Consider the following 25,340-nt stretch of genomic DNA (forward strand, 5'->3'; position numbering starts at 1 on the left):
CAATAGTCCATGCCTGTAAACCTAACTAGTTAGTAGGCTGAGATTTGAGGGTCCATGTTCAAAGTCAGCCCAGGCAGTAAAGTCTAGGTCTCTTTTTTTTTTGGCCAGTCCTGAGGCTTGATCTCAAGGCCTGAGCACTGGTCCCTGGCTTCTTTTTGCTCAAGGCTACCACTCTACCACTTGAGCCACGGCACCACTTCCAGCTTTTTCTGTTTATGTGGTGTTGAGGAATCGAACGAACCCAGGGCTTCATGCATACTAGGCGAGCACTCTACCGCTAAGCCACATTCCCAGCCCCTAGGCGACTCTTATCTCCAATTAACTACCAAAAAAGCTGGAAGTGGAGGTATAGCTCAAGTAGTACAGTAATAATCTTGAGCACAAAAGCTAAGGGATGGTGCATAGGCCCTGAGTTCAAGCCCTAGGACTGATACAAAATAAATACATAAACAATGACATTAAACAAAATTTAAAAAAAATTCCAAACAGTTCTCCAAGTTGTTGTAACATTATGACACAGCACCAGTGTGGAATTTCCAGTTATTCTATAGCCTTGCTAGTTTGGTGGGGTAGCTTTTTAAGTTAGTCATTCTAAAAGGTGTAGCGGCAACTAAGTGTGATTTTCCACTTGTGCTTTCCTATTGATGTTGAACATCTCATGTATTTACCCATTTGAGCCAAGCACCTGCGCCTTTGCTTTTGTTTGTTTTTAAGAAAGGTTCTCATACTGACTCTGCCTCTCTGATCTCTACTTGTTTTGTTCTAGGCCTCCAGGAATCTCCCCGTGAAGGCATATTGTTAGAGGTCTGACCAGGGATTTCAGAACATACTCCAGTTATGAGGTTCGCCCTCATTTGTGGCTTTCTTGCTTTTAAGGTTCTCCTAATAAATTTTCAGATTTTTTTTATATTGTGAACTCTATTCTTTTTTTTTTAAAATTTTTTTTATTATTAATTGAACATAAATTTTTTTTTACAAGGTGTTGTGCAAAGAGGGTGCAGTTACATAGTAGGGCAGTGTGTACATTTCTTGTGATATCTTACAAACTGTTTTTCCATCCCTTGTCTAGGGTCAGGTAGACCAATATGCAATATACAATGTATCAAGCACATATACAGTGTTCACAGACTTGGTCTCTACTGTCTCTCCGTCTCCCTTTGTTAACAGTCATATATCAGGGAGATCATGCCCCTTTGTTTTCTGTGTGAACTCTATTCTTAACTATCATAAGACAGTAAGGCTGGACTTTCCACTGTTACTTTCCTCTGCTCTGAGGTTGTTGAATGCCCACAGACAAATTTTTTTTAAATAAAAATGTACAATAATTTTTATCATTTCCAGTTGACATTTTTCAAAATTAAACTTTTCTCTAGCATGTCTACCTTTGGATCCTTTCCAATTCCTTTTTTTTTTCAAATTTTTATTATCAAACTGATGTACAGAGAGGTTACAGTTTCATCCAATTCTTTTAAATACTTTTTTTTTTTTGGCCAGTTCTGGGGCTTGGACTCAGGGCCTGAGCACTGTCCCTGGCTTCTTTCTTGCTCAAGGCTAGCACTCTGCCACTTGAGCCACAGCGCCACTTCTGGCTGTTTTCTGTATATGTGGTGCTGGGGAATTGAACCCAGGGCCTCATGTATGCGAGGCAAGCACTCTTGCCACTAGGCCATATCCCCAGCCCCTCCTTTAAATACTTTTAAAACAGATTTTATCATTATTATTTGTGGAGGTTCAGAGCCCAGTTCATTCTATCATCATTACTGGAAACTCCTGTGAGATGGATTATTAAATATTAAAGATGTAATATCTGTGAGGCTAAAATGAATCTGGGGTTTGGGGAAAAGAGTCTAAGACAACACCATGTTTTTAGCTTAAGTGAAAGGCTGATTATAGCGACAGCAAAAATAAAGACAGACTACAGAAGAACAAATGTAAGGAAAAAGCAAGAACATTATGCTATAAACATACTGAATCAAAAGTACCTCTGAGAAATTCCAGTAAGGATTCAAACTTGGATTTAAGTTCCCAGCAACTGTAGCTGGAACATGGGAAAGGACAATCTACAATAAAAGTACACTTAAACAAAACAGAAGTTCAAATATAGAATACCTGTGAATGTAAAGGCTCAAGGAGTAGGAGAAATGGCCCACAAAATGGACTAGTTACAAGAGAAAGCAGGAAAAGTATTCTATGACAAGAAATGAGAAAACAGCAACCAGAACAAAACAAAGATGGCATCCAATCAAATCAGGGGTGAGAGGAATACAATGCAGTTTGCAACTGTGAATTTACTGATTAAGCAAGCAAAAGTAGCTTTAGTAAAACCCAAATTTCACAGAACTGAAGATTAAATGTGAATAAAGGTAAGAAAGCAAGTATACACTATCCCTGATACATAGAGGATGAAAGTAAAATGGTATAGCTGCATCATGTTGTTGGACTGAAAACACAATGGCAAGGTTAGCATACTGTAGAAACACTTTGGAACATCCAAGCCCAGTCTGGGGAAGTGAATATCAGAAAAGGCTTCATAAAAGAAGTAATGCCTGGGCTGGGAATATGGCCTAGTGGTAAAGTGCTTGCCTTGCACACATGAAGCCCTGGGTTCAATTCCTCAGTACCACATATGTAGAAAAAGCCAGAAGTGGCACTGTGGCTCAAGTGGTAGAAGGCTAGCCTTGAGCAAAAAGAAGCCAGGGACAGTGCTCAGGCCTTGAGATCAAGCCCCAGGACTGGCAAAAAGAAAAAGAAAAAGAAGTAAAGCCTACAGTGGATCTTGAAGAATAAGCAGTGGGTTTATAGGGGAGTAGAACTAAAATGTTTAAAACAGGAATGGGGAGAGATAAATAAAATAAAACAAAAATGTGGTGGAGGGGCTGGGAATATGGCCTAGTAGCAAGAGTGCTTGCCTCGTATACATGAAGCCCTGAGTTCAATTCCCCAGCACCACATATAGGGGAAACGGCCAGAAGTAGTGGTGTGGCTCAAGTGGTAGAGTGCTAGCCTTGAGCAAAAAAGAAGCCAGGGACAGTGCTCAGACCCTGAGTCCAAGCCCCAGGACTGGCAAAATGAAATGAAATAAAATAAAATGTGGTGGACTTCTGGTTCCAGTTATGATGGAATAAACAATAGGAAATAGATTTATTCTCCTACCTGAAATAATTTAAAAGACCAGAAAAAATACATGAAACTATGCTAAGACACAGAATATGAGGAGATGAAAAGCATCAATTCCTAAGAGAAAAACAAATGAGGTGTACTATTGCTGTCCCAACTGAATGGTGAAAGTTCTAGGCTGTAGCACAGGAAGGAGCATTCTAGGCAAAAACTAGCAGTCTGCTGAGCTGAAGAGATCTAGCTGGGAGTCTTGCAAGGGAGACAGGACTGAAGGTCTGCAGAAGACAAGAGCTATTCAACCAAATACTGAACATCTCCTAAATGAGAAGAAACTACTGAAAGCCAAGGAAAGAGCTACCCAAAAGGATTACAAGACAGTACTCAAGTTCACATGGACTAGGAATAGTAACCACTCCAAAAAGTCAGAATAGAAAACTTCATAATTCATGGTACCTCAATTTGAGTACTAATAAAGGTCTTGTCTCAATAGTGTAGAAATTTTAATCCTCAAATAAATACAGCTCTGAACTCATATGGCAATACTCAAAAGGATCAGTTTATTTTTAAACAGTTTATCCACATATCAAAACAAAGCTCAAGAACACCTATGATGACAGGTGCCAGTGGCTCACACCTATAATCCTAGCTACTCAGGAGGCTGAGATCAAGAGGATTGCAGTTCAAAGCCAGCCTGGGCAGGAAAGTCCATCAGACTCTTATCTCCAATCAGCCACCAGAAAATCGGAAGAATTTTAGTTCAACTTAAAATTTACCTCTAATCTTAATAAATTTAGTGTAAATTTACTGTGGCTCAAAGTGGTAGAGTGCTAGCCTTGAGCTGAAGAGCTCAGGGACAGTTCTCAGGCCCAGAGTTCAAGCCCCACAACCGACTTTAAAAAAAAAGAAAAGAAAAAGAAAAAGGGGCTGGGGATATGGCCTAGTGGCAAGAGTGCCTGCCTCGGATACACGAGGCCCTAGGTTCGATTCCCCAGCACCACATATACAGAAAACGGCCAGAAGCGGCGCTGTGGCTCAAGCGGCAGAGTGCTAGCCTTGAGCGGGAAGAAGCCAGGGACAGTGCTCAGGCCCTGAGTCCAAGGCCCAGGACTGCCAAAAAAAAAAAAAAAGAACACCTATGATGACTCAAAAATATCTAGTATCCTATCATAAAATTAATAATATCTGGCATCCCATCAAAACTAATCTGAGAAGGTTACCAGGTACCAGTGGATCATGCCTGTAATCCTATATTCAGGGGGCTGAGATCTGAGGATTGCAGTTTGAAGCCAGTCCAGGCAAGAAAGTCTATAAGACTCTTATCTCCAATTCACCACCACCAAAAAGTTGGAAGTGGAGGTATGGCTCAAATGGTGGAGCACTAGTCTTGATCACAAACAAACAAATAAACAAAACAAAGCAAAACCTCAGAGACAGTACCCAGGCTCTGAGTTCAAGCCCCAGAACTGGAGAGAGAGAGAGAGAGAAATACAGAGAGAGATTGAGAGAAAGAGAGAGAGAGAAAGAGAGAGAGAAGATAGATAAATAGACAGACCTGATATACAATAAGCAGGAAAATAATCCTGCTACAAGAAAAAATTTCAATCAACTAAAATTGATTCTGGGCTATGGTGGAGCTCAGTGGCAGAGCACTTGCCTAGTATGAATGAGGCTCTAGGTTTAATCCACAGTATCACTCCAAACAAACAAACAAACACAAAACCAGACCAGCAATAAAACAGACACCACAACTACTAGACAAGGATATTAAAATGATTATTATAATTGTATTCCATGTATTTTTCTCCATTGGTAGCTCAGTGCCTGGCATACATGAGATCATGCATTTAATCTCTAGCACCATAAAAGTTGGAGGAGATGTAAGAAAAGTTAAGTGTTTGGTACTTCTTCCTAACCCAGGTTTGTTTTCTGTGGATTTAGTTTCCCAACACCAGTGTAGTCTGAAATATTAAATGAAAAATTCTAGAAATAAATAGTGCATTAGGTGTTAAACTGAAGCATGATGAAATTCCATGCCATCCCACTTCATCCTACCTGGGACATGAATGGTCCCTTGGTACAGTATATCCTCCTTATATTTACTACCTACCCATAGTCACTTAGTGGGCAGCTCTGATGTCAAACATCTGTCAGGAAAACACTGCTCATGTTCAGGCAAAAACTGTCCTTCATTATTTTTAACTATTGCTGTTAGTCTCTGTGACAGTTTGGATCTGGAGTCTCCAAAGGTCAGGTGATGACAGCTTGGTCCCCTGGTAGAACCTTTAAGAGGTAGGGTCTGGTTGGAGGAAGGTAGGTCACTGGGGTATGCCCTTAAGGGGGACTTTGCTTCCTGACTGCCATGAGGTGAACCTTCTCCTGTGCCACATGCTCCTACCATGATGTCCTGTGCTACCATAGGCCCAAGAAAACAGCCAACTGACTATGGTCTGAAACATTCAAAACTGTGATCCAAAGTAAACCATTTCTTCATACAAGGTGATTGCTGGTAACAGAAAGATGCCTTTAAAATGTCTCTTACTATGCCTAATTTATAAAGTTTATCACAGAGTTCAGTAGCACTTGCATTTTTATGTATTCACCAAGAATTTTGGAGGGCGGGGGATATAGCCTAGTGGCAAGAGTGCCTGCCTCGGATACACGAGGCCCTAGGTTCGATTCCCCAGCACCACATATACAGAAAACGGCCAGAAGCGACGCTGTGGCTCAAGTGGCAGAGTGCTAGCCTTGAGCGGGAAGAAGCCAGGGACAGTGCTCAGGCCCTGAGTCCAAGGCCCAGGACTGGCCAAAAAAAAAAAAAAGAATTTTGGAACATATTCCTCACTGATAAAGAGACTACTCTGTAGTAACCATAGTAAGGACAGAGAGGACATTAAAAAGACCAAAACAAATTTCTGGAGATAAACCCTATGATGTCTGAGATTTTATATACATATACATATATATATATTATATGGTAGATTTAGACATATATGTGGTTGACTTAGAAAGCATAGAAGAAAAGACTAGTACATTTGAAAAATGTCAATAGAAACTATTCAACATGAAACAGAGGGGAAAATGACGGGAAAGAAATGAACAGAACATCAGCAAACTGTGATGGTCAGCTTAATATTTGAAAGAAAAAGGTCAAATTTCTAATTTGGTGAAAACTATAAACATTCTACCATAGTTCTAACACAGATTAAAGAGGTACAGCAAGCCCCCAAGCAGATGAAACAAAAAGAAAACTACACCAAAGAATAACATAATGGACTACTGAGGGTGGAAAAAATGGCAGGGTTCTATTTATAGTGGTTAGTTATAAACTTACATCTTCTTAGTCTACTGAGAAAAACTCAGACCCTCCTTGAAGTGGGGAATGGGAAAGGACTGTGGCTGGGGTGTTAAATGAGAATGGCTAGTTTTGAGGCTGTTTTCCCATGGCTGAAGTTCCACAGTTATCAAGGATCTGTTAATTGACTCACTTAGCTTCCTAAGTGCTATGACTGAATGTTTGCATCCTTCTCCAAATTCATTTGTTGCAATCCTAACCTCCAACATGATGCTCTGAGTAGGTAAGACCTTTGGGAGGTCACTGAAACCTTTACAGAAAGGCCCAAGAGAGTCTGGTTACCATTTCCCCTATGTGCGGACACAGTTAGAAAGTACTGTCCATCGGGAACAGGCTCACCAGACACTACGCCATTGAGGCTTTTACTTTAAACTACCCAGACCCCAGAACCAAAAAATAAATTTGTGGTTTATAAGCTACCTAGTTTATGTTTTATTTTTCTGATAGCAGCACACATGGATCAAGACAATAAGTTAACTTACAAAATAACTAATAAACAATTTCAAACTCATTGTACATGATTTTTTTTTGCCACTTCTAGGGCTTGAACTCAGGCCCTGAGCACTGTCCCTGGCTTCTTTTGGCTGAAGGTTAACACCCTACCACTTGAGCCACAGTGCCACTTCTGGCTATTCTGTATATGTAGTGCTGATAAGTGAACCTAGGGCTTTATGCATGGTAGGCAAGCATTCTACCACTAGGCCACACTACCAGCCCTGTACATGTTTTGTTTTGTTTTTTTTAAACTGGGTAAAGAACCAGAACTGTATTTGCTAAGTGCTAGTGGCTCATGTTTGTAATCCTAGCTACACAGGAGACTGAGATTCATGAGGAGACTGAGGATCATGGCTTGAGGTTAGCTCAGGGCAGAAAAGTCTATGAGATTCTGGGTCTAAAATAATCAGCAAAAAGCAAGATTGGAAGTGTAGCTTACAAGCCCAGCGAGTATGAAACCCTGAGTTGAAACTCCAGTACCATCAAAAAAAGAACCAGAATTCTTAGATTAGATGAAACAGTAGATATTATGGTAGGGGGAAAAAAAGGTAAAAGGTGTTGTGGTTCAAAATACTTTTTAAAGAAAGAAGATTATAATTGTAGGGATTTCTATCAGATATACATTCAACAAGGAAACAGGCTGCCGCTGCCCAGTTTTGTTTTGTTTTGTTTTTTTATGATGCAATAAGCTACTTTGTAAGATTAGAATGATTTGTAATATTAGAAGAGTGCTTAATATCTTTTGTTGTTTTCTTTTTGAGAAACAGTACCTTTACCTAGACTGGCTACAAACAATATGATTCTTCTGTCGCTGCCTCTCAAGTAGCAGGGCTTACAGGTATCTGCCATCACACTCAGTGATGTTTTTTTTTTTTTTTTTTGGCCAGTCCTGGGCCTTGGACTCAGGGCCTGAGCACTGTCCCTGGCTTCTTCCCGCTCAAGGCTAGCACTCTGCCACTTGAGCCATAGCGCCGCTTCTGGCCGTTTTCTGTATATGTGGTGCTGGGGAATCGAACCCAGGGCCTTGTGTATCCGAGGCAGGCACTCTTGCCACTAGGCCATATCCCCAGCCCTCAGTGCTGTTTTTATTTGTTTTCTTATTTTTTATTTTTTGGCCAGTCCTGGACCTTGGACTCAGGGCCTGAGTACTGTCCCTGGCTTCTCTTTGCTCAAGGCTAGCACTCTGCCACTTGAGCCACAGCGCCACTTCTGGCCATTTTCTGTATTTGTGGTGCTGGGGAATTGAACCCAGGGCTTCAGGTATATGAGGCAAGCTCTCTTGCCACTAGGCCATATCCCCAGCCCCTCAATGTTGTTTTTAATACATTCACAGTACTAAAAGTCACTTTCGGGGATGTCTTACAAATAATTAAAGCCAGAGGTCTGGAAGGGGGACCTAATGCTAAAAAAAAAAAAAAAAATGGTAAAGAATTTTAGTTTGTCAGACAACTGAGAGTGAAAAGCTGGGAAAAACAAGGCTCTGCAGAGTTACAGATTTTTCAAGAAATAATAACAACAAAAAAAGAATTCTTGGCAAAAAATTCACAAACTTAAAGGATTTAGAGGAAGTTTTAAAATAAAACCAAAAGCAAGCAAGGAAGAAAAAAACTGGAAAACAAAACAAAACGAACAAAATCATAAAAGGAACTGCTTACAATGCTGTCCTTGTTATGTAAGGTGTTCTCTGTCTCTGCCTACAACCCACACCTTCAGATAAACAGATAAGCTCAGGCTTACAAGGAAACAACATGGGAGTGTTCAGTGACAAAGGCAGCAAGAAGGTGTGCATGGGGCTACCTCTGTGGACCTTCCTTTCTAGGTTCAAGGGAAGCAGGACTGACAGTAATTCATTGCTAGGGGCTAGACTGCTTGTACTGTGCACATTCCATAACTTAATTAACAAGCATCCATGCCCCTTCTGCCAACAATTCAGAGGCTGGTGGCAGAGAAAGGGTGTAGCAGTACTTAAACTAAGAAGGACAAGTTTCTCCCTCATTTAAGTGAAAAAAGGGAATAAATGTCACTCCTGTCCACTTTTGGAAATGTAAAAAAGTCCACAATAGCTGTTCTTGGATACAGTATATTATGTACACAAAAGAAAGAAAAATACATCATGACAACCCAACACTTTTGCAGCTCTGCAGGCATTTCAGGCAAGACAAGAGCAATTTAAGATACAATTTCTCCCAGCTTTGGATGCAGAGTTATTTGACCTACCTCAGTGCAAACAGAATAAACTAGAAACCAGAGATGCTAGCTTGTCATCTCTAATTAGAAGATCTGCATTGCATACATTTCCTTCTTTTCCCTAGTGCATTAAGCAGAAGTTTGAATTCCATTTCTCTGCCAAAAAGAAATGCCTACAAGTTAACAATCTGGAATGCACAAGGCAATCTTACCACCTTCCAGAGCTACCCAGGGTCTTCAAGATAAGAATCAAGCTCCTAAGCATGGCATTTAGGGTCTATCTGAAGACTTCATTCTGTCCTTTTTTTTTTTTTTAAGTTATGTTAAAGTCCTCCCTATGTTATGTCAAACTATGTAAGTCTTTGGGTAACACTGCCTACTCTAGAAAAAGCCCACTCCTCAAGTTCATATTCAATATTCAAAGTTCAAATTCAATATTCCTCCACCCAGGTCCACCCACTATCCATGTCAGACCACAAAGCTCTTGAAATCCTATTCACTGGCAATTTATTGCCACTGCTCACCACTGTAAGTGAGAAGGAACAGAACTCTCCAACCAACACTACCTCAGGGGCTTCTTCCTATACACAAGTGAATTCTGTTAAGGCCTGGAAATTTGAGCTTTCACTGTTTTCCAGGAAACTATCAGGTCTAAGTCTACTGTATTTCCAATTATTGCTCTGTTTCTAATTTCATTGCTCCTAATTATACTATTGTATGCTGAAGCTATCCTTGCTTTCATTTCCCAGTGCCCTTTGCAAACCTTTACTCTTTTACTTTTCTAGAAAAAATGTTACTCATCGCTCCCTCTACTTTATAGATACAGTTGACATCTGGCTTTCAAAATTTCTCCTCATTCCAACTCCTGCCTGTTGAGAAAGAGGGTGAAGAGGACAAACTCTGTGTAGAATCAGACCACCTACGTTCAAGTCTTGGTTCTACCTAACAAGTACTAGCTGGGTGGTGTTGGCCAAGCACCTTTCTTTTGCTGAGGTTCCACTTCCAAAATAGGAATCGTAGGAGCTAATGTGGTAATGGAGAGTGACTGACAGGGGTTGAATGAAATACACTGTATACATGTGTGGAAATTGTATAATGGAATCTCCCCTTGCATAGCTAATATAAACCAATAAAAACATAAATAAATAAAAATTAAATAAAATGGGAACAGTAATAGTACTTGTAAAATATGTCTTATCGATTAAGAGTTAATACATGTGGGGGCTGGGAATGTGGCTTAGTGGTAGAGTACTTGCCTAGCATACACAAAGACCTGGGTTTGATTCCTTAGTACCACATAAACAGAAAAGGCCAGAAGTGGTGCTGTGGCTCAAAAGGTAGAGTGCTAGCCTTGAGCAAAAAGAAGCCAGGGACAGTGCTCAGGCCCTAAGTTCAAGCCCCAGGACTGGAAAAAAAAAAAAAGAGTTAATATATGTGGAGGACTCAGAGTGGTGCCTTGTATATAGTATGGTGGTTTGTGCCTGTAATCCCAGCTATTTAGGAGGAGGAGATTGGTCAGGATTTGACTCTACTGGCAATCAACTAGGGTTAACAGCAATCCCATTTCAGTAAACAAACAAGCATGGTGGTATGCTTCTGAAATTCAAGCTATGAAGGAGGATATGGTGGGAAGATTATGGTCTGAAGCCAACCTGGGCAAAATGAAACCCTATCTGAAAAATAGCTAAAGCAAAAAGGACTGGTAAGTATAGTTCAAGTGGTAGAGTACCTGCCTAGAAAGTGTGAAGTTTAATCCCCAAGACCAACAAGGAAAAAAAGAAAAGAGAAGGGGAAGAAGGAAGAGAAGGGAAGAGAAAAGTCTGATAAGTTTGATTTATCCAAGATAGAAAATTTGCTAGCTGCTTTGTACAGAAGGAAATTATGGCATGGAAAAGAGGTTCTGTCAAGAGAGTGAGTAGATAAAAGCGAGAATAATAAAAGAGTTGCTGAAAGTTACTGAGAAGTCTCACCAAACTGTAAAGATCACTGGGAGACACTACTCTAAGTGCACAGTCTCCATCTTTAAAACTAACCGGCAATCTTTCTATATTCTCACTTAGTCATCTTTCACAATGGCTATTTTGGACCATTACTACTCTCCTCAAACTTGATTTTCCTTGATATTGCCAACCTACACCCACCCCTCCTACTTCTGCTTCCAGTGTCTATAAATAACCCAGCACACTGAAGAAGAAACAGTAATAAGATCAAAATTACCATGATTTTCTTCTACCTAACCTATAAACCTACCTTAGCTGCTCCCACCCAATCCTTCCTTCATGCTACAATGAAGAATGTATCCTTCTGCAAACCCATAAAGATAGCAGTTCTACAATTGTGATCCCTAGGACTCTCTAGGAACTTGGAAAAAGCAGATTCTCAAGTTCCATTCTAAATCTACTAAATCAGAAATTCTGTTTTGGTTTATTTTTTTGGCCAGTCCTGGGCCTTGGACTCAGGGCCTGAGCACTGTCCCTGGCTTCTTCCCGCTCAAGGCTAGCACTCTGCTACCTGAGCCACAGCGCCCCTTCTGGCTATTTTTCCATATATGTGGTGCTGGGGAATCGAACCGAGAGCTTCATGTGTAGGAGGCAAGCACTCTTGCCACTAGGCCATATTCCCAGCCCTAACTCAGAAATTCTGATGTAGTCTGTTTTTAACCAGGCCTCCAGGCAAGTTTGATACATGCTAAAGTTTGAGAAACACAGCTCTAAAGGATTTTTTAATTTATCCCCTTTTCTGCATCTTTAGCTTCTTTTGATGAGTAGGAGGCCATTTACATTTTTTGCCCTTTTCCAATCAATTTACCACATCATCAACATACTGATTATAGCTGTTCTCCTTACCTGTGGCTTTTCTTTCCCCCTTTTTTTTGGGGGGGCGGGACTGGCCCTAAGGCTTGAACTCTAGGCCTTGTTCCTGAGCTTCTTTTGTTCAAGGCTAGCAATCTATCACTTCAGACACACCACCATTTCCATCTTTTTTGGGAGTAGTTTATTGGAGATAAGAGTCCCACAGACTTTCCTGCCTGGGCTGGCTTTGAACCGTGATCCTCAGATCTCAGCCTCCTGAGTAGCTAGGACTACAGGTGTGAATCACCTCTGGTGGCCGGCTGTGGTTTCTCTCTCTATGGTCCCAAGTAGCTGTGGCCACTGTGACTCAAAAATACTACATGGAAATTTCCAGGAATAAGTAATTCATACGTTTTCTTTTTCTTTTAGGCCTAAGACTAGAACTCGAACTTGGTACCTGTCACTTTTACTCATTGGCTAGAGCTCTACCAACTGAGGCCCCCAGACAAGAAACATCACTTTGTTCCATTTATCTATGCTGTGTTTACCATCTGCTTAAAACTCCATATCCTACTTAAAAATGGCCCAGAGTGTAAGATAGATATGCTGGCAAAAACCATAAAGAGCTTCTTTTTAAGTGAAAAGCTGGAGGAATAGCTCAAGTGGCAGAGTGCCTGCCTTCAAGGGCAAGGCTCTGAGTTCAAACCTTAGTACTGAAAAACTCTGTATCTCTCAAAGTAAAAATGTGAAAGTTATCAATTTAATAATAAAAAATAAGATTCAGGTTGCTGAGACCTACAATGAAAATGAAATTGTGAGCTAAGTGCCAGTGGCTCATGCCTATAATCTTAGCTATATAGGAGGCTGAGAGCTGAGGATTTTGGTTCAGAGCCAGCCTAGGCAGAAAAGCTTGTGAGACCCTTATCTCCAATTAACTACCAAAAGAGCCAGAAGTGGAGCTGTGGCTTAAGTGGTAAAATGTGAGCTTTGAAAACAAAAGCTCAGGGACAGAGTCCAGGCCCTGACTTCAAGTCCTAGGATCAGCGCGCGCACACACACACGAATGAAACTGCATGCATGTCTGTACTTTATTGATACATATTTCTCTGTATTATACATAACAGTCCCAATTTCAAGTACCCACTAGAAGTATTAGAAAATATTTGCCATGGATACGGAAGAGTTGTTCTGTCATTCCCTTCTTAAACCTCTTTAATAAGGCCCCCAGTCAGGAAGAGATCTGATCTTAGGAAAATGATTACAGCAAGGTGTTGGTGGCTCATACCTGAAATTCTACCTTCTTGGGAAATTGATATTAGTAGGATTGTGATTAAAGGCCAACCTCTTGGGGGGAAAAAAGTTCTTGAGACCTCAACAAAGAGCTGGATATGGTGGTGTGCTCCTATTATCCAAGCTACCAGGATACCCAACAGAAGTGGAGCACACCCAGTTCTTTCTCTATTTGTACAAAAAGATTAATGCTCTCAATGTCCTAACCTTGCCACATTCTAGGTACCTGGTAACTCTACCATTGATATTCTGTTTTGTCTGAAGTAATCCTTCCTTTTTTTTTTTTTTTAGGGTGGTCAAACTTTACACCAGAGTCTCTGTTATGTTCTTGTTAGATGCTATCACATTATTCTGTCCTTATCCCCTCAGAATCCACATAATTACTTATTAGAAACGTAAAGTCTGATTTATTTGGCAGTGTATAAGCTTTATTGTAGTAGTAGTCATGTGTATGTATGTGTATACTGCATTAGGAGGATTTTTCCTTAATAATAATATTTGTGTTATTCATTAGCTACATGATCATAGGCAAATTGTTTAACTGCTTTGAGCTTCAGATTCCTCACTAGTAAAACAGAGCTAATAGTACCTACTTGGAGATGTTGCTATGGAAATTAAAGAAAATGACATAGTACAATGATTAGCACACACAAGGCTTGGCATGTAATAGCCTCCTCACTCTGGCTTCAACTTGACAGAGACAACTAGGACAAAACAAATACAAAAATAAGTCAGTAATCAGGGAAGACTGAGCACAGAGTGAGTCATTCCTTTTAATCAGTTGCCCGGGAAGATCAACAATGAAGAAACATAATAAACAGAATAAACTCTACTTGGTGGTTTGTCCTTTGGCATATGCAACTTGCTGAGAAGTCACCCCAGAAACCTCCTGGCTAATGGCCACATCCGGCTTCCCAGCCCAGCAGGTCAAATCTTAGTCTGCAGCACCAGGCATAGTTAATTTGGACTGGAATAGAAACTACCTCATAAGGAATGTGTTTATAGGCAGGAGATGGAGGAGGACAACTTGACTGCAGCCACATAAATCAATTGTTTTGCAATCTGGCAGAAACACTGGTAGCGACTAACACCCACACAACTGCACTTTACCTGTAGCCAAAAACCAGCTTAAGTTAGCTAATGAGCAACTTTTCTACTTTTACCAAAATAATGACCAGACCTGCATGAAGTGAACATCATTTCTAAAGTCAAATTGTCATTGTACATCTGGGCAGCACCAAGAAAGCAGATGTCAAGCAATAAATGCATTCATCCTGTGAGCACTGTCTGCAAGCATCAGCTTGGTTGCTCATGCATGGAAGTAAAAGAATAGCTTTAAGTTTCTCTGTTCCTTATTTGTAACCTGCTTACCTCTGGAGAGTCACTTGTACTCAGAGCATTTAGTTGTTTGGAGTCATTCACTTGAGAAAGCTGTGTCACTGTGGGAGGAACAACTTCCCTGGGACTCTCTCTCTTCTGATGCTTCCTGATTAAGCTCTGCAGGTCACTGAAAGATGCAGCAGGTCTGAGTGGAGCTCTGGGGGAGCTCTGCCTCCTCAAAGATGCCCTACTCCAACTGAGCCCCAGAACATAGGGCACATCATCTTCAGGATTAAAGCCCAAATCACCTGCAGTTTGGATTTTCTTAAAAAACACCAGCATGGAATTAGAAGAGTCTGTCCTGAAAAGCTGGCAGCTCTGGGGCGTGCTGCAGTCTGCCTGAAAGCACAGCCCTTCTAGCCACCAAAGGGCATGGCAGGCAGAGTCTTGGCAGCAGGCATCCCAGCATGACTGGAAAGAGGGGGATCCTTTAAGAAACTGGAGGTGATTTCCTCCCTCAGTTCTTAGGCCAACTCCAAATTGTGTCTTCCCCTGCTGGCACTTGCTCTCAGTGGCATCTAAAAACAAAGAATAAAAACATTGTAAGATGAAACTAAACAGGGACTACTGCTCCATGAAGAGCCCTAAACATCAACATTTGAGGCTATTTTGAAGGAAGGATTTTAAGAGGGTGAGAAAACTGTCTAGTGAGTGGAAGAAAGGCAGCAAAAGACTGTGTTTTTTTGGCTCAGGATATTTTAGCTTGTAGGAGACTTGCTCTACATTCATCAATGGTTTCCCTTCTCAATGAGTTGTGCCACATAAACCTTTTCACACAATTCTAGTTTTATGGAACATAAAAAAAATAAATATATACTATTCTGGCAGAAGTATGTGGGGTGCTGGGTAACACAGTCTCAAAATTTGACCTTCCATACCTCCAAAGTACACATCAGGGTGAAAGTGAGGGTAGCTGAACAAACCGGATTTGTTTCCCACTGAACTGGCAGCAACACAAACTGAATGCTCCTGACCTCATGCAGGTTATAGACACAGCCATTTTCAAACTAATCATTTTAAGGTCTGAGTCACACAGGTATCCGTAACCACAGTGGTGAGGGTTACATAGGAACTGGACCAGAGTGAGGCAGCAGAGACATTCTAAGCAAAAAATTCAAGGAGATTTTCATTCTGCGTCACATGAGTTCAAGGAGGGCTTCCAAAACCTTGATGGGGAGGTCACTAAATTTCATGCTACAGCTGGAAATCAGAGGCTTACACTTGATTTGATATCTTAACTGCTTCAGGCAGCTGAGATTTGAGGACCAAGGTTTAAAGCCAACCCAGGCATACAAATTTGTGAGACTATCTCCAATTAAGCAGCAAAAAAAAAACTGGGCTATATGTGTGGCTCGAGTGATAGAATATCAGCCATGAGTAAAAAGCTAAGCAAGAGCATGAGGCCCTGAGTTCAAACCCTGGTGCCAACATGAAAAAAACACACACACAAAAAAACAAAAACAGAATTTAAAATGTCATGCTCAAGGTTCCTCTCTTTTCTCACGCTAGCCCTAGTCTTGCAATTACAGTATAGTAAATATATTTGAATTATAGACAGAAAACACGCAATAGAACCAAACTTTTGATGAGATGGATAATTATATCTGCATAACTAAAAATTATATCTGCCTAACTAAAAATGGGCTCTAACTAAAGCAGCCACCTGATAGCCAGCCAAAGCCATCTAGACTCCCACAAAATACTTCCTAAATATCTAACAGACTAAATGTGGACACTAATCAACTTGGAAATAAAAGGAAGATAATGGCAGGCTTCTAGACTATTGAGTCAGAAGCGCTATTATGGAAGCCAGCCTGCCATTGTTCTCTAAAAGAAATGTGAGATCCACTGGCACCAACCTAATACCAGACAAAGCAATTTAGAAAGCTAGAAAAAAAATAAAACTTCCTTAAGAAAAGATGAATAAATAACAACTATAAAAAAAAGCTACAAAGAACTACAGAAATATCCTTCATTTTTTAGCTACTTCCCACACAGTCACCAATAACATGAATTTTGTATATAGAAATTTGCTGGAATCAATAAACTGTTAAAAACAATAACTACTGTCAGTTGCCTTTATGCCAACTTTCCTTCGTTCTTCTCAGAAGATTCCTCATATTTAATACAGTGAAAAGATAAACTTTATAAAAATAATCCATACTTTTCTGCAAGTTACTATTTTTTTAAATGTACTGTTACTGCTACTTCTATCCTTGAGAAATGCTTTGCTATTGGACTTCCCTCCCTCCCACCATGGGTGACTAGAAAATGAGAACATTTTTGAAGCAACTGTTTTTTTTGTGTTTTTTTTTTTTTTTTTTTTTTTTTTTTTTGCCAGTCCTGGGGCTTGAACTCGGGGCCTGAGCACTGTCCCTGGCCTATTTTTGCTCAAGGCTAGCACTCAGCCACTTGAGCCATAGCGCCACCTCTGGCTTTTTCTGTATATGTGGTGCTGAGAAATTGAACCCAGGGCTTCATGTGTACAAGACAAGCACTCTACCACTAGGTGTATTCCCAGCCCCAGCAACTGTTTTTGGACATTGACAATAGGCACCACAGGACTGTGATCACTCTAGCTTTCTGCTGGAGGCCCCTTCCAGGCTATGACCAGGTTAAGGCGAATCTAAGCAGAAAAATATAGTCTTGCTGAGTTGGGGAGGCAAACAAAGGACAAGAAAGGAGATTGTTATACAGAGAAAGAACTTCAGAAGTCTGGGTGGTGTAATAAATAACCTGAGAGCGAGAAAAATCCACAGAGGCACAGCTAAAGGTGGCAAGGCATTTTATTTACAACTTAAAACCCAGAAGCAGAACAGCCTCCACCTTCAAATACTGGCCTGTGCCTACGCGGTCCCAAAACCCAGGACCCAGAGCAGCCTCCATCTCCAAACCACCAAAGGAGTGAGCTTCTTTCTAGTCCTCCTTCCTACAGGCCTTGCCTCTCCTCAGGTCTCTGGCTTCTCCCCAGGCCTCTAGACTTCTCCGCAGGCTTTAGGCCTCTCCACAGGCCTTAAGCCCCAAGGCCTCTCCGAAGGCCTTAGGCCTTCCCATTCGGCCCAGCTTTGCTCCCAGCCAGTCTGCTCCACTCCCCTGCTCCTCTACTCCTCTGCTCCTCCGCTCCACTCCCCCCGCTTTCTCTCTCCTTTCTCACTCCACACACATCACCTCTCTCCCTCTCCACACACACCGCCCACAAGCCACACACACACACACACACACATGTGCGCACACACACATCATGTGCCCCCCCTCCGAACTCGTGCCCTTTATATAGGGTTGCACGCCCCCTCTCTAATGGCTAAAACGGCTCTCTGATGCCCCACCCCAGGCCCCACTGTCCAGCCACCTCAACCACTCCTTAATGCCCCGCCCCCTTCTAGCGGCCAATCCCAGGCAGTGATGTCAGCGCGGGCTGGGACTTCCCGCCATGCAGGTTATTACATCAGTCTTGGCTGAGGACTGATATATCAATCACAGGTTGAAACTTCATGAGGAAAATTAGAAAAGATTTCAAATTGAATAAAAATGAAAATTTATCAAAACCTGTAAAATGCAGTTAAAGCAATGCTTAAAGGGACATAGCCAGCTTTAAATGCTTACTTCAAAAAAAACAAGAGCCTAAAATCAACGTTTAAAGAAGCTGAGTGATACAGCCAACGAATGCCAACGCTTAAAAGGGCCACCAGAAGCTACAAGGAAACAAAGATTCTACCTACAGTCTCAGAGGGAACCTGTCATAATTATTACCTAGATTTTACATTTCTAGCTTCCAGAACTATTGGCTTTCACAAGATTCTCTTTGCCTAAGGAAAACAGTTCAGGAGACAGATGTCCTCTCAATCTACTTAGAGCCCAGATTCAGGGAGCACTGACATCTGGGGATGTGGCTATGGCCTTTACTCAGATCAAAGGGAAATACCTGATAATCTTCAACAGACCCTCTACAGAGACAGAATGCTAGAAATCTATATGAATCTGGAGACTCTGGGCTTCTCTTTCAAACCAAAATTAATCACCCAACTGGAGCAAAGAGATCCCTAGATTTAGTTATGAGAAGTTCCAGGAGCAAAAGTTTGAAAGAAAGACACCAGCCTTAAAGTAAAATATCTATTCCAAGAAATCAAACAAATATCATGATGGAAAGAGGCCTGGATTGGTACGGTAGAAGCTTTGTAGAGAAGCAGTACTATAAATGAAGGGCAGGTGTCTGTGCCTCACATCTGCAGTCCTACCTACCCAAGAAGCTGAGTCCTAGAGGACTGTGGTTCAAAGCCAGCAGAAAAGCCTATTAGACTTCATCTCTAATTAACTAAAAAAGTGCCAGACTGGATGTGTGGCTCATGGGTAGAACACCAACCATGAGCAAGATAACCAAGCAAGAGCAAGAAGCACTGAGTGCAAGCTTTGGTACTGGGACAAAAACAAATGCAAACAATGTGGGAAAGTCTTCAAATACAACTCCTTTATCGGCCAACTGAACAATCACATCATTAAGAATTCATAATGGGGGCTGGCGATATAGCCTAGTGGCAAGAGTGCCTGCCTCGGATACACGAGGCCCTAGGTTCGATTCCCCAGCACCACATATACAGAAAACGGCCAGAAGTGGCGCTGTGGCTCAAGTGGCAGAGTGCTAGCCTTGAGCGGGAAGAAGCCAGGGACAGTGCTCAGGCCCTGAGTCCAAGGCCCAGGACTGGCCAAAAAAAAAAAAAAAAAAAAAAAGAATTCATAATGGTATGTGAAACTTTACCTTTTGTTTTTTTTTCTTGTGTTTGTTTGCTTGATTGTTTTGTTTAGTTTTGCTCCTCTTGTACCCCCTGCTACCACTGTATCCCAACTGAGTACTCTGGATACTGTTTATATGGGTATTAGAACTAGGGAAGGGAAAGGGAATATCAAAATCGAGAGACAAAGGAAAAAAAGACAAACCATTCCAAAAGCAATAATTACAAAACCATTTGGTGTAAGCCAACTATACAACTCTTGGGGGGAGAGGGAAGAAGGGAGGGAGATGTGGGGGAAAAATGAGGGAGGAGGTAGCAAGTTGAACAAGAAATATACTCACTGCCTTACATATGAATCTGTAACCCCTCTGTACTACACTCTGACAATAAAGAAAAAAGTTAAATAAAAAAAAAAGAATTCATAATGGTAAAGATTATGGGATAATCTTTAGAAACTATCCCACTATCATCTCTTTTAAATCATCATAAATTCACATAGGCAAACAACTGCATATATGTATTAGATATGAGAAATTCGTCAAGGAGCACTCACCAATGCTTATTAATCGTAAGAGAATTCACTCTAGAAAGTAGAAACAGCTTTCAGAAAGACCCCTGTCCTTTCAAAGTCATCAGAGAATTGACAACTGTCAGAAACCCTAAGAATGTCACAACTAGGAAAGCCTCTGTTCAGAAAGCAGTCTAGATTCAATATGGAAGTATGAGTGGTGAAGAAAAGCCTTTTAAATGCATTAATTGTGGGGAAAGATTCGGGGATAACTACCTGAATAGACTATCCAAATAGACTATCCAAAAATTCACCCTGGTGAGCAGTCAGATGAATAAAACAAAGCCTTCGGAAGTTAAGCAACTTTTATATGTGGTATGACAGACCTTCCTCCCTGGCTCATTTTCTGTTTCATCTCAGGCCTTCCTTCCATTTTGAAAACAAAACAACAAAACAAAACTTGGGGACAGTAGTGCAAAGAGGAGTAGCAAAGGTACAATGTGCCTCTTTATTTGTTTTGTTTTGGTTTTTTTTTTGGCCAGTCCTGGGCCTTGGACTCAGGGCCTGAGCACTGTCCCTGGCTTCTTCCCGCTCAAGGCTAGCACTCTGCCACTTGAGCCACAGCGCCGCTTCTGGCCGTTTTCTGTATATGTGGTGCTGGGGAATCGAACCTAGGGCCTCGTGTATCCGAGGCAGGCACTCTTGCCACTAGGCTATATCCCCAGCCCACAATGTGCCTCTTTAATGAAAAAATATATTTACTGAAATGAAAAAAACAACTTTGTTCTCTTATCCCACAAATAACTAAAGCCATGAATGTAGATGCTTAAGATCCCTCTCCATCTCACTCCTTATCCAGCTCAGATTCTACAGTCCATCACTGTAACATCTTCCCCACATGTCTGGGTAAAAAGGCCATCATCGAGGATGAATTTGGAAGAGGATGAAAATTGGGTGGAAAATCCCTCTACTGTACAGACTGCTTCCTTTATAACTAAACAGTCTCCAATTCTCATCAGCGTTGGGCTTCCTGGCCATCCTGAGTGTTCATTCATTCCTACCATCATTTGCTTCATTCCCAATAGTAGACATTTCAAATTGCCTCCATTCTTTTCAAAAGCCTTCTCAGATCACTATCCTGATCTCTTTATTCTTCAGTCAACAAATATTACTAAGCAACTATTTCATAAAAGGCATTATTTGGGTGGGGCTGATAACTGAGGTGGGGGACACAGAGATTTAAAAAAATAAATAAATATAAGACTACTAACTAAGTAAGTGCTTTGAAGAAAAGAAATTCAGCCTTTACAAAATACAAATAACAAAACTCATAATTTATTGCAGTGATATACTAGCACTATGAGATATTGATATGAGACATTCACTGCATACAGACTAAAATAAAAAACTACTGGAAGTAACTTACACAACTATTAATTGAGAACTCTTTTAATCAATTATAGAAGATGCAGGCAGCTGCAGGGATAACAAGACCACTGGATATAGTTTTTGTTTTGTTTTGTTTTTGTTGCCAGTCCTGGGGTGTGGACTCAGGGCCTGAGCACTGTCCCTGGCTTCTTTTTGCTCAAGGCTAGCACTCTACCTCTTGAGCCACAGTGCCACTTTGGGCTTTTTTCTATATATGTGGTGCTGAGGAATCGAACTCAGGGTTTCATGTATACAAGGCGAGCACTTTACCCCTCGGCCATATTTGCAGCCCCCCACTCTATATAGTTTTGATATGGAATGATATTTAGGATGTATTATATGAAGCAGAAAGATGCAGAGAGTATGTGTAGTGTGCTACAATTTGTGCAGGAGTAGAGAATACAGTGTTTGTGTATATATACACATATGCATTCTTGGAAGCATAATCAAGAAATTGGCATGGTTGCCTTTAGGAAGTGAAACTAGGTGACTGAAAGATTGGATTGATTTATTCATTGAATATCTTTTTATGCCTTTTGCATTTGTATAGTTTACATACATTATCTTTTGAAAATAAATATTATACAAAATTTCCAGTGGTTTTCCAGTGCTCTACACGGGACTGGGGGCACAGCTTAACAGTAGACCACTCGCATAAGTATGAGGCCCTAACTTTGAACACCAGCACTACGAAAAACAAAAACAAAACAACAGGGCTGGGAATATGGCCTAGTGGCAAGAGTGCTTGCCTCGTATACATGTAGCCCTAGGTTCGATTCCTCAGTACCACATAAATAGAAAAAGCCAGAAATAGAGCTGTGGCTAAAGTACTAGAGCGCTAGGCTTGGGCAAAAAAAGCCAGGGACAATGCTCAGGCCCTGAGTCCAAGCCCCAGGACTGACAAAAAGAAAGATCCTGCATGATTTATGTGTCTGGGCCCATCTTGTATCAGTATCATGACCTCTCTCCTCTGTGTTGCAACCCACCAGTATTCTTCAGTTTTTTGTTTGTTTTTTTTTTTGGCTAGGCCTGGAGCTTGCCTCAGGGCCTGAGCACTGTCCCTGGCTTCTTTTTGCTCAAGGCTAGCACTCTGCCACTTGAGCCATAGCGCCACTTCTGGCCGTTTTCTATATATGTGGTGCTGGGGAATCAAACCCAGGGCTTCATGTATAGGAGGCAAGCACTCTTGACACTAGGCCATATTCCCAGCCCCATTCCTCAGTTCTTAAATGAATCATTCTCCCTCATCTCATTGGACCTTTGCACACGCAGCTCCCTCTACTTGAAACTCTCTTGACTCCTTCTTTCTTCCAATTTACTCCTCAAATGAGGTCTCAGCTCAACATTTCTTTTTTTTGGCCAGTCCTGGGCCTTGGACTCAGGGCCTGAGCACTGTCCCTGGCTTCTTCCCGCTCAAGGCTAGCACTCTGCCACTTGAGCCACAGCGCCGCTTCTGGCCGTTTTCTGTATATGTGGTGCTGGGGAATCGAACCTAGGGCCTCGTGTATCCGAGGCAGGCACTCTTGCCACTAGGCTATATCCCCAGCCCTCAGCTCAACATTTCTTCAGAGAACATTTCTCATCATTTCTTCAGAGAAGCCTCAAGTTGCTGGATATCTTTTCCCCTTCAGTGCACTGTAAACTTTAGGACCATGTCTAGTTTAGGTTGTTCAGTTGTTTTTCTTTCCTTTAATAACTGCATCTCATAACTAGCTTAGGGCTTGGCATATTACACTGCAGATGTTCAAAAAAATCATTGTATAAGTATATAAATAAATGTATAAGTAAATAAACATGTGCATATATATGGCTAAAGTATTGAATTAATGAACAATGAACTGTCACAAGTCCAGGTAGCCAGGTATTGAATGAGTTGTACTGAAAACATCCAGGCCAACAACAGAAGTTTGAAAGGAATGAAGTTCATGTACCATAGTAAATGAAGGAGGTAAATAATTGATAAAGAAGTAATAATTAGGAGTAGAAAGGGAATCTGAAAGAGCCAAGGTTTTTGCATGCAAGTGAATGAGTAACATTCAACAAGTGAAGTGAGCAGTGCCTCTGAACTCAGAGGTATGTGAGATATAGAAGAATGAATAACAATCTTCTGCAGGCTAGAAGGAGAAACAGTCTTTCTGCATGAGAAAGCCAGTCTCAGAATATTGTATCTACTGTCTTAACTAACAAGTTTGAGAATAAACAGTTTATTAGTTTCAATGGATTTTTTTGTAGGTACTTGGGTTTGAACTCAGGACCTTCCACTTGCTAGGCTGGTGCTCTATCACTTGAGCCACATCTTAAGCCCTGTTTTTTCCTGGTTATTTTCCAGATAAGAGTCTCTGGAATTTTCCTGCTTGGGCTGGCTTCAAACTGTGATCCTTCCACTCTCAGCCTCCCAAGCAGCTAGGATTACTAGTGTCTTACAGATAATGACTTCAGTGGAGTTTTTTAAAGTTTACAGGTTGGATGGGAAGGGAGGGTAAGTGGCAATGAATCAAAAAGCACATATTATACAGGAATGTCAGATCAGACTCACACAACTCATAATGGTTCAGGTACTTTATCACTGGAAAAATAAAGAGAATAGGAAAATGTAAGGAACTGATGACAAGATAGCTACCTATTCCTCCCACATAGAAAATGGCAAAAGGCTTGAGGAAAATCATGAGGACTATATTACCAATGGAATATGGAGGAAACAGATTTAGACTTGGGGAAAATGGTCAAGAAGAACTATGGGGATTTTAAAGTCAAAGAGATTATTTTTAAAAATTCTATTAGCTAGCAGCATGGTAAAATCCAATTCTTTCAGAGAAGAGATAAAAGCTGGGAGTGAGGGACTACAAAGGCCTTCCTTTGCTTCCATAGCTCCTTGAAAAATGTCACGTAAGCTACATAATATAGGTACAAAAAGAAAATGCTTCTTAACCCCAACACTACCTGTACTTTCTGAGGTGACCTAGAAACCTCTGTTAGAGACTTCATCATGACTCAAGGCCATAGTGAGCATGTTCAACAAGGGAAGGATGAGCTGGGGAGTACAGAATGTCCTAGACTCTCCCCACTCCACTTGATTGCTTGCTGTATTCTTAAAATTTATTACTGAAGCTTAGTAACGAGTAAGATCTCCGATTCAAGTGGGTCTTATCTGACATTTGAATCTTTTGTCTTATCTCAAAGGAATAGAACCTGGGAGGGGGCAGATGATCAGAAGCACTTATATCTCTGACAGTGACAGGAGTAAAGAAAATAGGAGGAAGCAGGGAGTGGTGGTATCTGTATAGTTCTATAGTCCTAGCACTTGGGAGGTAAAAGCAGGAAACAAACAAAAAGAAACAGAAGGCTAGCTGCTTATTATGTAGCTAAGAAAATTAATCTTAATAGTTTTCAGTCAAAGGGAAAAGGTATCCTGATCTCTCACTTCATTCTACCACTAGGCCATATTCCCAGCCGATCTCTCACTTCATGTTAGTAGTTTTTCCTTTTTTAAAAAAAATTAAATGTTATTTAATGCTGCTCTTTCAAGTCCAACAATAATTTGGAAAGAAAAAATTTCCATCCATTCACCAATTACATGGCAAACAACTCAGTTAAAAAGACAGATTCTAATTTCATATCTAGGGACCATCATTTATAAAAACTTAACCTTTGAAAAATAATTTAACCTCTCTAAGATTCAATTGTCATTGTTGCTACTCTTAGAAAACGAAGTTTCATGAGAGGAGGGAACAGGAAAACACTGGTGGTCAATATTGGATTCTAGAAGAAACTTGGATAAAAGGTAAGATGAAAATAAACTCCAATTTTAGATCAGATCCTCTTCCTGCCTACGCCACCATAGCCTGGCTCTGCTCCCAGGGCCCAAGCAAAAGCATTATTAAATGCTTACCAAAAAAATGGGCTTACAGTTTGGTAGACCTTAGACTGAAAATCCTCTGGGAATGTCTGGGACTCATTACTGATAAGAACATGTAAAAAGCTTAACAAAGGTGAGAACAATGGGGCAAAGCTAATTGCTTTCTTAAACCATGGCACAGCAGAGAAGACAGGACTCCAATACACAT

General features: G+C 41.0%; 1 protein-coding gene and 1 long non-coding RNA gene across 2 annotated transcripts in view; both read right to left on the bottom strand.

Annotated features, from left to right (window-relative positions):
• The window catches only part of Kiaa0319l (KIAA0319 like), an 87,864-nt gene that overhangs the window by 40,318 nt on the left and 22,206 nt on the right, over positions 1 to 25,340 (bottom strand). Inside the window, exon 3 of the mRNA XM_048350867.1 lies at positions 14,605 to 15,131. Coding sequence (XP_048206824.1) covers positions 14,605 to 15,131 — 527 coding nt within the window. The remainder of the gene's footprint in view (positions 1 to 14,604; positions 15,132 to 25,340) is intronic.
• LOC125354899 lies at positions 22,495 to 23,552 on the bottom strand. The gene is made up of 3 exons (XR_007211561.1): positions 22,920 to 23,552; positions 22,851 to 22,885; positions 22,495 to 22,614 (listed from the first exon to the last, which is right to left on the bottom strand). It is a non-coding gene; the product is annotated as an uncharacterized LOC125354899 (long non-coding RNA).

Source organism: Perognathus longimembris, chromosome 7 (assembly GCF_023159225.1).
Source record: "Perognathus longimembris pacificus isolate PPM17 chromosome 7, ASM2315922v1, whole genome shotgun sequence".
Taxonomy (NCBI): Eukaryota; Metazoa; Chordata; class Mammalia; order Rodentia; family Heteromyidae; genus Perognathus; species Perognathus longimembris.